Raw genomic sequence first — 12,940 nt, forward strand, 5'->3', positions numbered from 1 at the left:
TTTGCTATGAAAATAAATATTTCATACTTACACATTTGTTACAAATTATTGTAATTTTTTAAAAATATTAAACTGCTATAATTTATTACAAATTATAACTTAAAAATTAAAAATTATTTTTTTGACATTAGGACTGACATTAAGATTGCTTCAAATATATTAAAAACTAAATTTACAATCTATAGAATTTTTACTAAATTTACTAAATTACCACTTATTAAAACCTAAAACTTCATTTTACCAATTTCATAGTCTTTTTTTTTTTTGTCATTCTTACTTTCTCTTTTATATTTTTATTTTTATTGTAAAAATTAAATATAACATCAATGTAAACTTTTTACGAAAAATAATTGGATTTATTAATAAAATATTAAAATTTTAATTATGATAATCAAAATTTAATTTCAAACAGTATTAAATAAAAAAATCGATATCTTTATTGAAGTATCATAACATTTTCATTAGAAAATTATCAAACTAATGAGTTGTGATTTTTAAGTATAAAATACAAAATATAACTCATGCCTAACTAAAATATTCAATTAAAAAAAACGAAAATAAAGAAGCTTACGTAACTTAGCCAACAGCATTTAACTTTAACTTGAGTGGAGCCAATAGAAGTCGAGGCTTTAACCGGCTCCATGATAAATATGGACCGTCGATTGTCAATTCGCGGGAAGCCGACGAATCATTTGTGGTTGCGATAACATGGCAAATTCGCTAAGCCAACGCATATTATTCGGACGGGATGCCCTCGTTTTATTTCAAATTACTGTCTTGCCCCTTCATTAACATATTTTAACCTTAAATACTTTCTTATAAAAAAGTTTAATATTTAAATTACTAATTATTTTTTAAGAAAAGATGTTGATTACTATATATATTTATATATTTAGACACAGAATGAAAAAAACTTTTTGTTATTGTACATTTTATGTTGAAATTTTATATAATTATTTTTTATTTATTATTTTATAATATAATAAAGATTTATTTATTTTTATTGAGGTGTTTTTTTTTTCAAATGATAGAATGGTGAAGGATATCATGCCAAGTATCTCATAATAGTAGAATCAGTCAAGCAATTCTTACGTCAACAAATGGTGCTCTATGTAGGAATCCACAATCATACATTTCACATCTAGAAGGCTAAAATTTAAAGGAACATGATTTAATATTTAATAATTAAAAATTAAATTATAATTTATAAGCAAGTATCTATCCATACCTATTGAAACACATTTTTTTTGAACGACAAAATAGAGTGAACAATATCATTACACAACTCCATTTGAAATATATATTACACTATCGATTGAGTTTTTATTACGGAGATTCTTATCTTATTGATTTAAAAACTTTATAATTTTATTTAAATATATTTATTTTATTTTATAAAAAATATTTTATAAAAATAAATATTTACATATATAATATAGTATATTTTTATAATTTTTAATATATAATTAAGATATTATAAAATCTTACGATAAATTTGATGTTTTTATCAAACTGAATATAAGACACATTGAACTAAGATTACATTAGATATTAAAATTTTAAAGTAAATTCTCATCATATAGTATTTAACTTTCATAAAATTTTAAAAGTGACTCGTGAATTGCATTAGGTTCTTTCTAATTGATAATTACTTTGATACTATTTATGAGAATTTAAATTCAATATGCAAAGAATTATTTGTTTTTATTTAAAATTTTCATGATTTTATTTTATAAAAAAAGTATTATAATTATAAGTTTAACTCTTTACATATATATTATAATATATTTTTAAAATGTTTTGATAAGATATTGAAGTGTTACATTTATAATGACAAAGAATGAAGTTGTAATTTCTAATTTTTTTTCTTTGCTTAAATATAAAAAAAATTATTTAACAAAAATTCAATAATTATGCAAGTATTTATTATTTTATTAAAATTAATTAAACCGTTAAATCTTATTTTTATTTAATTGAGTTATTAAATATCTATTTTATTTAATTAAATTTTTAAATATTTATTTTCATTTAATTAAGTTTTTCAAAAATTGAATATTGACGTTTAACTAATTTTTATTTAATAATGGTTTGATGGATAAAATGGATATTTGAGGATTTATTTGATTATAATAAAATAATAAAATTTATATAATTATTTAATTTTAGTTTAAATTTTTTTATTCTTATACTTTTTTCTTTGGAAAATTTATTTGTAACAGTAAAATATTGGGTAAATTAAAATTTATTTTTGCTTGTAATTTATTAAAAATAATAAAAGGTGAGTTTCATAAATTCTGAATTTCCTCTTAATTTTATTTTTTAAAAAATAATAGCATAAAATCATTGTGTCAAATTATAATAACATTTTTTTTTTATTTCTAACACTTTCCCCACCTACAAAATCTCCTATTATTATTATATTTCATCTTTTAAAATATATAATTTTTATCATAAAAGCAACCCAAAAATAGAAGGGTAGTTTCGTCAAAATGAATAAATATTTAATAAAAAATATTTCATCTTCTTCGCCGTTCCCAACCTCTCAACAACAAAATAAATAGTAAGTCTTAGCAATCATTTCCTCAATAAATCACTGAATTATTCTCATTATTAATTAATTGAAACCAACCTTTTCAGTTTTCACAATTATTTAGAAAAAAAATTCTTTAATTTCGTCATCCTTCTTAAATACTTCTAAAAATTTATCTCTTTTCTTTGTTTGTTCTAGTAAGAACCGGCTTCCATGGCCTCCCTTTCTTAGATTCCAAAAACACCCATTTTGTTTGACTCAATTCCCTATTCTGGGTACCTTTTATTTTCCTTGAAAGATCAAAACTTTACGGTCAATTTAGGATTTTTTTTTATAAATTTTTTTGTTGTTTTTGAATGATCATGGCTCTAACGGGTGATTCCAAGGGCCGGTTACTGAGTCAACTAGCTGAATTAGTGAAGGAGATAGCTGGGTTACCGGAGTGTAAAAACTCGTGTAAGAAAATGCATGGGAATTTGGTACGTAGAATCAAGTTATTGAGTCCTTTGTTAGAAGAATTGAGAGACGGAAATGAAGAGATAATGATAAAAATTGAAGAGATTAATGGGTTTGAGCTACTGAGGGTTGCTTTGGATTCTGCTAAAGAGCTTCTTCAATCGGTTAATGAAGGAAGCAAGTTGTATCAGGTAATTTTTTTGCTTTAATTTTTTGGGTGTTAAATTGTTAATTATCTGTTTGGTCGCTAAGAAAGTGAATGGAAAGGAAAGTTTTTGTTTTTGTTTTTGTTTATTTGTTTTTTTTTTTTATGGTGCCATGTGATGTTGGTTTGAAAAAAAAAAGACAAAACTTTCTGTTTGGTTCTGAGAAATTTTGATGTTATGTGGAAAAATACAAATGAGAAATTGAGCTGAATTTCTGAATTATGTAAACTGATTGTCTTTAGATTGTATTGATGAAGGTTTTTAGTTTTCTATGATGTCAAATGATGAGTATATATAGATTTTGTTCTTCAATTTTTGGAATGCTTTTAGTATTCTATTTTAAGCAATCCTTGTTTTCCTGTGGTTGCGTCATGCTAAATCATACTAATATAATCTATGGTTAAAGTTGTTATTACTATGATTTCTAAGAAATTGGAGTAAGAAAACAAAGGAAAATACTTGTTAAGTTAGGTTCTTATGTTATCAATTATCAATCTCTAATGGAAGATTAAATGAGTTAAAACTTTTATATTTTTCTAAGAACTGCTTACTTAAATGAGATCATTCAATCACCCAGTTAAGGTCAGGCAATTTTAAATACAACATGGTGATACTATATGAACAAAGTCAACAATTTTCGTGTTTGCGTTTGGCAATTAAATTTTAGCAAAAACCATATATGAGTTTGGCAAAAACCAAAATAAGTGTTTCGTATTTGACATGTTGACATGAATTGTTAAACGACATTTTTTGTGTTTTGCATGTTTTCACACGAAATAAACAGACATGGATACACCAATTGCTAGATATAGATATAAAAGATCAATTACAAGATATAAATTTATCATCATTATGTTATATTGGTATTATTTGAGAGCTTAGTGCAAGGTTGTTCTCTGCTATATTGAATTTCTTTCAATCACCAAGTTGTAATCATGTTATCATGTGTCTAGCATAACTCTTTTTATTTTGTGCATTATTGGCAAAATTTTCTTTCATTTTTTTTTGTTTGTTTTAATAAGGTCTGCAGATTGGATGGTATATTCCTTCTGTTATTATGCGGCAAAAAATGTTATACGCAATGAGTAGTTCTTCAAAGCTTGTGTTTTTGGTATTGATGCTTTGTCTAGATTCTATTAATGAATCAGGTCATGAGTATATAAATTTATGGGATTTTTATATTTTCCATAAACTATCACAGGAATATTTGAAGTTTATTCTTAAATTTGAAAAACTGGTGGATTTTATCTTGTATATGAGTTTTGGTGTTTTGAGTGTTTAAGAAATTGTAGTTTTGGATTGGCTGTGTCAATTTTGGGAATTTATTTTGAGGTTATCAACAGAAATCCGTTAAATATTGTTATAACAAACCTACTGAGCATTTCTTTGTTAAGAATTGTGCATGATGGTAATCTGTTCACGTTGGATCCGGACAAAAATAAAATCCTCCTCTTTTCCATCCTTCTTGGATCATAATTTTACTTGATATGCAAACTTTTTAAGGGGCACAAACAAATTAGAGCTAATTTCTCAGAGTTTTAGAATGTCATATGCTCATCTTTTTTTTCTAGATCTGTAGAAATAAGCTTGATCTTTTTCAAACTTAAACAATCATTTTCGCTGCTAATTAGCCATGTTATTGTTCACAAATACTTTATATTCGTGTAGTAGTTAGTCATTGAGATGAGTTTGGCATTACACTTCACAGGCTTTGCAAAAGGACCTGATAGCAGATAAGTTCCTGCAAATGACAGAAACCATTGAAGCCGCATTGAATGAGATTCCTTATGGTGAACTCGATCTATCAGAGGAAGTTCAAGAGCAGGTACTTTTCCTTGAAAATTTTGCCGAAAATAAAACTGTTATCTTTAGTCTTTCTTTTTATTTGAATTGTTCCATGCATATTTAGAATAAGTAAAACTATATTTTGACAAAAACAAACAGCTAAAATTGAGCGATCGATAAATAAATTCCCAAGTGCTTGCAACTTGCATGACCTTTTCTTAGTATTTTTCTCATTGAACTTTTGGATGCAGGAAAGGGAAAGACTCAGCCAAATGCATATAGTGACAAAAGTTTACGGCTATAATAAATAGATCTATAATTTTCCAAGCTTTGATAACTTGTTTGACCTGTTCTGTTTCTTGTCAGATTGAACTTGTTCATACACAATTCAGAAGAGCAAAAGGAAGACCAGACTCACCGGATTTGCAACTAGAGCAGGATTTAGCTGTAGCACAGAAAGAAAAAGATCTCGACCCTGCAATACTCAAAAGACTTACAGATAAGCTGCATCTAAGGACAATCAATGATCTAACCAAAGAGTCACTCGCTCTCCATGAACTGGTTATTGCAAGTGGTGGAGATCCAGGGGAGTGCTTTGAGAAGATGTCATCAGTTTTCAAGAAACTTAAGGATTATGTACTAATGGAAAATCCTGAAGCTGACACCTCTGAGGGTGAAAAGGGCTTGATGAAACATAGATCACCTGTTATCCCTGATGATTTTCGGTGCCCAATATCTCTTGAGTTGATGAAAGACCCTGTAATTGTCTCCACTGGACAGGTTAACTGGAAAAATGCATCAGTAACTTTTTTTTTTTATATTATTCAAGACTAACTCAAAGATTTTGGTCTTGTTGGTTCCAATATTCTTAATTGTTTTGCTTTCTTTTGCAGACGTATGAAAGATCTTGTATTCAGAAATGGCTGGATGCAGGGCACAAGACCTGTCCCAAAACACAGCAGACACTATTGCACACTGCCCTTACACCAAACTATGTTTTAAAAAGTCTCATAGCTTTGTGGTGTGAGAGCAATGGCGTCGAGCTGCCTAAAAATCAAGGTAGAAGCAAAAAACCAGGAAGCAGTGTATCAGACTGTGATCGTGCTGCTATTGTTGCTTTACTAGAAAAACTGGCAAATGGAAATACAGAACAACAAAGAGCAGCTGCTGGTGAACTCCGGTTGTTGGCAAAAAGAAATGCAGATAATAGGGTGTGTATTGCTGAGGCAGGAGCCATACCACTTCTTGTAGAGTTATTGTCCGCCTCAGATCCTCGAACCCAGGAGCATGCAGTGACAGCTCTTCTCAACCTTTCCATCAATGACAGTAACAAGGGGACCATTGTAAATGCTGGAGCTATACCTGATATAGTAGATGTGTTGAAAAATGGCAGCATGGAGGCTAGAGAAAATGCTGCTGCAACCCTTTTCAGTTTATCTTTTATAGATGAGAACAAGGTAGCAATAGGTGCAGCTGGAGCTATTCCTGCCCTTATAAAGCTGCTTTGTGAAGGGTCTCCACGAGGAAAGAAGGATGCTTGTACTGCTATTTTCAATCTTTCAATCTATCAAGGAAACAAGGCAAGGGCTGTTAGGGCTGGTATTGTGCCAACATTGATGAGACTACTGAAGGATGCTGGAGGTGGGATGGTGGATGAAGCACTGGCAATTCTGGCCATTCTTGCAAGCCATCAAGAAGGAAGGGTGGCAATTGGTCAGGTTGAGCCAATTCCTGTTTTAATGGAGGTTATACAGACTGGTTCTCCACGTAATCGGGAGAATGCTGCTGCCATACTGTGGTCACTTTGCACAGGTGATTTAGAGCAATTAGAAATAGCCAAGGAATCTGGTGCAGAGGAGGCACTGAAGGAACTGTCTGAAAGTGGCACTGACAGAGCAAAGAGAAAAGCTGGAAGTATCTTGGAACAACTCCAACGACTTGAAGAGAAGGAAAATCCTGTCTCTTTGAGTTCTTTGTGAAATTCATGCCAAGTGTTTCAGACGGCCTTTTTACATGATAGATATGCGTGGGAAATGTAAGATTTTATCAACAGAATGTTCAAATGAGCAGCGAACGGCTATTTCTCAATCGGCCTTGGCATTGGGAGGACCCTCTTCTGCAGACCATCACTTTTTCAGGAAAATACCATATTTAATACAAGGTATTGTAAGAGAATGCAACCTGACCTATATTGTTGGATGATACCTGCTGTTCATAGTTTATGGAGTTTGATAAAGTTCAAGAGTTTTTCTGAGTATGTAAATTTTGATTAGCTAAATGGAGGTTAGATACTGTCATTTATATTGTGATGATAATTTGCTCTGAGAGAAGCAGTTTTCACTTGCAATTTTTAATTGATTGATGTTAGATATGGTAATTTTAAACACAATATAATGATATGATAACAAAAAAACATAAAAAATATATTTTATGTTTGATATATCAATACGGATTATGATATGATATATATATTTTTTATTTTATACATGTTAGACAAGATACATCTTGCCCTATACTGAGATAATTGTTCAGATTTTGCATATGAAAAGGACAAAAGAAATTGTAGTAGCTTCAAAAAGAATTGTCAAGTCAAGAAAGGAATATAAAGCCATCAAGGGCCATTTACCATATGTTTGGTTGAATCTCTAATTTTCTATCATTGTGGAAATGACCAAAAGCGAAGAATGTTTTTCTATTAATATTGGTAAGACCAATTGCTAAAACCGGAGACCAACCATTTTCAGTCTCTGTTTGGTTGATTTTATATCATTTGTGGAAAAAGACTAATGGTGAAAATCTAATTCATGTGTTGCGTGCAAGACTAACCCAAAAAAATAAATGACAAAAATAGCAATTAACATTCGAGTTTGAACTGTTCAAAAATTAAAGATTAAAAAGTTAATAAAATGTTGAATAAAAATAAAATAATCAATTAAAAATTTTAATTTTTTTCAATTAAAATTTAAAATATCTATTTTATTGAATTAAATTTTTATTAAATAAATAGATTAATTCTGCCAAGCGCTTCATAAACAGCCTCACTTGGTGCCTAGTAAGCCATACTTACATTTAGACCAGGTAATTGAAAATATAACACAATAATATAAAACAAAATTATAAAAATAATATACGTTAAATTTTAACAAAAATTATATATAAATTTAATAAAAATAAAAAATATATTTTTTATTTTTTATGTGACATTATATCAACATAAATTATGACATAATTTTTTATCAAGTATAATACAAATATACAAATAACCAATATTTTATTCAATAATAACACAAATTTAGATATGATTTTTTATTTATCTATCTGACGGTGACACTGAAAGAGCAAATGGAAAAGGTGGAAGTATCTTGGAACAACTCCAACGACTTGAAATGAAGGAAAATCCCATCTCTTTGAGTTCTTTGTGAAATCCATGCTGTATAATTTGGTGTTTCAAACGGCCTTTTTACATAATGGATATACGAGGGAAATGTGTAAGATTTTGTCAAAGTTCGAAAGAGCAGCGAACGACTATTTCCCAATCGGCCTTGGCATTGGGAGGATTTTTTCTTGTGCAGCTCATCACTGTTTCAGGGAAATACCATATTCAATACAAAGTATTTTAAGAGAATTTAACCTTTGCTATGTTGTTGCATGATAATCAGCTGCTACTTATAGCATATATGATTTAATTTAATTGATTAATGTATAAATTTTAAAAATAATATTTAATAATTTTAAATTTTAAATTTTAATATTAATAATTTTTTTTATTTCCAAACTAAGGTATTTTTATAAAAGGCAGTAACCTTTATTATTGGCCAAAAAAAAGAAATGAATTATCGAGCCAATGGTCAACTTTGGGAAAAAACCAAGCACCTTACAAGTTTGGTGCAATGGAAGTTTCCACTTAGACTACATTAATTAAAGTAACGAATGCATGCGCGGCGCCAACGCAGCGAAGAGACTTTAACGACTCCAACTGCCGAATAAAAAAAAGTTCATAAACTTCACGGAACGGAACCGAGAGTCACGTGCCATGCATTCTTTTTTACGCGGCTCTTTGAAGACGTGGGTTACGGACCCACCTTCGTCTCTTTTCTTATTAAATCACCTCAACATCTTTTTTTTTAAATTTTTTTATAAATAAATTATAATTATAATAAACTCATAATCAAATATTATATTTATATAATTATCTGTCATATAATCAATTAATAAATTAAAACTTAACTAAATAATTAAATTCACATATAATAAAATTTGAATATAAAATTTTAATACTCAAAATCTCCCCTTACCGTTAAACTAATTAATGAGATTTTATATTTTTATTTTATTTGATTTTTATGAAATATAATGATGAAAACCTTGCTTGATGTCATACCTCTTAATTATAAAATATTTAATTAAAAAATCATTTAACAATTGAAGCCTATAAAGTAATTTAAAATGTGCATATTTCAACATACCAAAAAAAAATTAATTATAATGAGTACTTGAGAAGTTTATCAATTTACCATAAATAGACATTTCCTCTTTTACCAATTACTATATTGATAAAATGTAATCAATGCCACATACTTAATTTATCTTAACAAGTAAATATCTGTAAAGCCTATAGTAAAAACTTTGAAAAAAACATTTGGTAAAAAAAAAATTCTATCACAAATATATTTGTTGTTCATTAGCTGGATCTTTAATTTATGCAACACATAACATATCAAGAATTGTAACACATAACACATAACATAACTCTTCATGAAGCCTCAAGTTTGCAACGGAGAAAAAGATAAAAAGGTCAAAAAGACTATAAGGTTAAAGAATTACTTGTTAATAACATTAGGCAACTGATTGATATAAACCATAACAATTATTGTTCCTCTCTGACTTGACCCTGTCTCTCAATGGTTTGAGATCCATTTGTTTTCTATCATTTGACATGCGCTAATCACTTACGTCTTGAACATACCCTTCAGTTTTCTGTCCCATCAGTTCATTGAGATGTTCCCATTTGAACTCTGTCTAGTTGACTAGCTCTAATTAGTTATTCCTTGAACACATTAATCATCTTTTAAATGGTTGTATATGTTTCATTAGGCTATTTCCTTATCCATATAATGAAACAACAGATTGGGATGTTGTATGTAAGTTTTGAAATGCCAAAAAGGAGACAGAAATATTTCGACATGGGATTAGAATGTCATGGAAATTTAATTTTAATTCATGATTACCATAATGTTAAGGTATAATGTGGATTTATCAGTGTTTAATATGTTGACTTTGTCTTTTTTCTTTATTTTGGTAAATGGTTCAGGCTAATTTTCAATTAAAATTATGGTGGAAAACTTTAGGTACGACGCACAGAAGGTTTTTCTGCCTGGAGTGGTATTCGTCCATTGGCAGTGGATCCTAACGCAAAGAACACTGAGAGCATCACTAGAGATCATGCTGTTTCTGAGTATTATCCTGTTTTGGTCACAATCACTGGCGGAAAGTGGACTACTTTTCGAAGGTAATATTGTGGATTTCTTGATTTTGGGGCATGGAACTCTTGTTCTGTTGATCTCCTCCCTTTCCCTCTCTATTTTGATTTTGGCATGAGTTTTTGTGCTTACTAGAACTAGTTTCAGCATGGTAGAAAATGCGGTTAATGCAGCCATCAAGTCTGGTAAACTGAGCCCAAGCAACGAATGTATAACAAGCAACCTGCGGCTGATCGATGGAGATGGATGGGAACCCTCATTTTTAACTGTTCTTGCTCAGCAGTATGTACGCATGAAGAAGTCATATGGTGGTAAAGTTGTTCCTGGGGTGATGGACACAGCTGCTGCAAAGCATTTGTCTGATGCAAATGGCACCTTAGCAGAACGAGTAGCCAACTTAGCTCAGGTTGGTTTGCTATGCTCTCATAACTATTAATTATGGGTTTTAATACTTAATGGCTGTAGTGATGAGGTAATTGTACACCTGTCTATTGCACTTTGGCCTTTAAGTATTGACAAATTTAGGGATTTTAGTGTATATTTATCTAATGACACCTCATTAGACTAAAGTGTTAAGAAATAGTGAAATGGTATAGTTTTTAAATGGATTTGATAATTTAAAATATGACATGAAAATCATATAAAAAATAATATAAAAGTGATAGTTTAAAATTTTAACAAAATTATATATAAATTTAACAAAAATCAAAAATTATATTTTATATTTTTTATATCGACACAAATTATGATATATAATTTTTATGTAAAATACGATAAAAATATAAAAATTATCAATATTTTACATGATATATATAGGGCTTAGTTTCAAGGACCTTCATTTATGTGTTATATCATTTGCATATTGCCTATGTCCTTGAACACGCAATTTTTATTTTCATTTTGGTTGGTTAAAAATTTCAAAACTGCCTTTTCAATTTTTATAATGAAACTCTAGGTAAGAGGCTTGCCCATGGGTACCCTTACCTGGATGCCGAGGCCGCATGTTGTGCTTGAAACGAGTATTGTGAACCTGCTGTTGATTTCACTGCCAGGAGATCTCGTCTTGCTTTCTTTAACACGGATGCTGCAGAACGTGCATTGCCACGAATTATCCAAATACTTGCTACCGAGCACAATTGGGACAAGTCAAGGCAGAATCAAGAAATGCAGAAGGCTAAAGAATTTTTGGAAACTTTCAAATCTTCAAAGAATGCACAGTTCCATGATGGGAAGCACCAGTAGTGAGTGTTATTCCGAACTGTTAATGTTATAAATCATCCTTAAATTATAATAAAATATTCAAATGTGATATTTAAATTTTAAAAATTTTTAATATGATACTTGAATTATAAATATATTAATTAATATAATACTTATAACATATTTCAGTTTAGTTATATATGCACATAACAGATTACAATGAATGTGTTTTTATATGCAGATTAGGGAAATATGTTAAGCTAAAACCGAGTTACCTTCATATAATGGGTTGAAAGAGTTAAAGAAGTCATTATATCACGAGTCAAGATTTAAGTTTTAAGCTCACATGGCTTCAAGATAGGGAAATAATATCTTTCGTATCTTAAATCAATATAACTATTACGGTTCACACCAATTTATAAAATATTGTTCAACCTCCTTTTGATCTTACTGTTTTGTCCCACAAAAAACTTCACAAAAAAAAATTGATATAAACCCATATATCATATAACTGATTTTAATACACAATCGATATTGAGAATCTTTGTATCCCAATTACCAACTTTTATACTCTAAAAGTACCTTTTATAACCATAACAAATGGTATAAGAGTCCCTGTGTTCTTGACACTATATGGGCCTATGAGTTGAATTTTCATCATTTCTCATTGTTTTGGATAAATGGTGCAGGTAGACCGCATCTTCCTCTACGGGAAAAGGCAAAATTCTTAACTGCTTCTGAGTGGTAAAATCAGTTATATACATGTGAAGTTGTGTACATAGAGAGCTTCTAATAGATGCTACATTACCAAACTCTTCGTGGAAATCAAATGATTGTAATTGACATGGTTTAATGAAAAGGAACTTCTGGGCAGAAACAATTGCATTTTGTGATGAAATTTTGCACAAGGTTATGGAAATGCATCATAGCGTTGTCGCCTTGGTAGTAGACATGGGAAAGCAGTTGGTTTTTGTTGAATTCAGATAATTTTTACTAAAATTTTAAATTATTATTTTCGTGACTATTTCATATTGTTTTTGTGTTATATCTACTTTAGAAGAATGAGACCTTAAATACTGTTCGCATAGTCAGGGAGTAATCGATTTTCATTAAGTGGTGAAGATCCCTTGAGTATTCATGTCTATCCAAAGCATTTGATACCTTGAATTGAGCTGACGCTCATCATCAAGCTGCAACCTGTTTCCCAGTATATCAAAATAAATCAGTCATTCAGTCTTCATCGAAGCATATGCACTAAACAACTGAGATCAGAGCTAGAGGTG

General features: G+C 29.7%; 1 protein-coding gene and 1 pseudogene across 1 annotated transcript; both read left to right on the forward strand.

Annotated features, from left to right (window-relative positions):
• Positions 1–2,530: 2,530 nt before the first annotated feature.
• LOC111295948 (U-box domain-containing protein 14-like) lies at positions 2,531–7,317 on the forward strand. Its single transcript, XM_022889821.2, has 4 exons — positions 2,531–3,177; positions 4,901–5,017; positions 5,344–5,757; positions 5,871–7,317. Exons 1-4 carry the CDS (start codon positions 2,887–2,889, stop codon positions 6,954–6,956), a joined length of 1,908 nt encoding a protein of 635 aa, XP_022745556.1. The 5' UTR covers positions 2,531–2,886; the 3' UTR covers positions 6,957–7,317.
• A 3,432-nt stretch (positions 7,318–10,749) lies between these two features.
• Positions 10,750–11,699, forward strand: LOC149515778 (glycerol-3-phosphate dehydrogenase SDP6, mitochondrial pseudogene; annotated as a pseudogene).
• The last annotated feature ends 1,241 nt before the right edge of the window (positions 11,700–12,940 follow it).

This window comes from Durio zibethinus, chromosome 12 (assembly GCF_047325235.1).
Source record: "Durio zibethinus cultivar Kanyao isolate XHJ-2024 chromosome 12, ASM4732523v1, whole genome shotgun sequence".
Lineage (NCBI taxonomy): Eukaryota > Viridiplantae > Streptophyta > Magnoliopsida > Malvales > Malvaceae > Durio > Durio zibethinus.

What these genes read in the sequence shown, in the direction of transcription:
- LOC111295948 (XM_022889821.2), top strand. Translation starts at nt 2,887, where the DNA reads ATGATCATGGCTCTAACGGGTGATTCCAAGGGCCGGTTACTGAGTCAA. An exon ending in CAGAGGAAGTTCAAGAGCAG is followed by an intron (nt 5,018 to 5,343) that starts GTACTTTTCCTT and finishes GTTTCTTGTCAG; the next exon opens with ATTGAACTTGTTCATACACA. An exon ending in TAATTGTCTCCACTGGACAG is followed by an intron (nt 5,758 to 5,870) that starts GTTAACTGGAAA and finishes TTTCTTTTGCAG; the next exon opens with ACGTATGAAAGATCTTGTAT.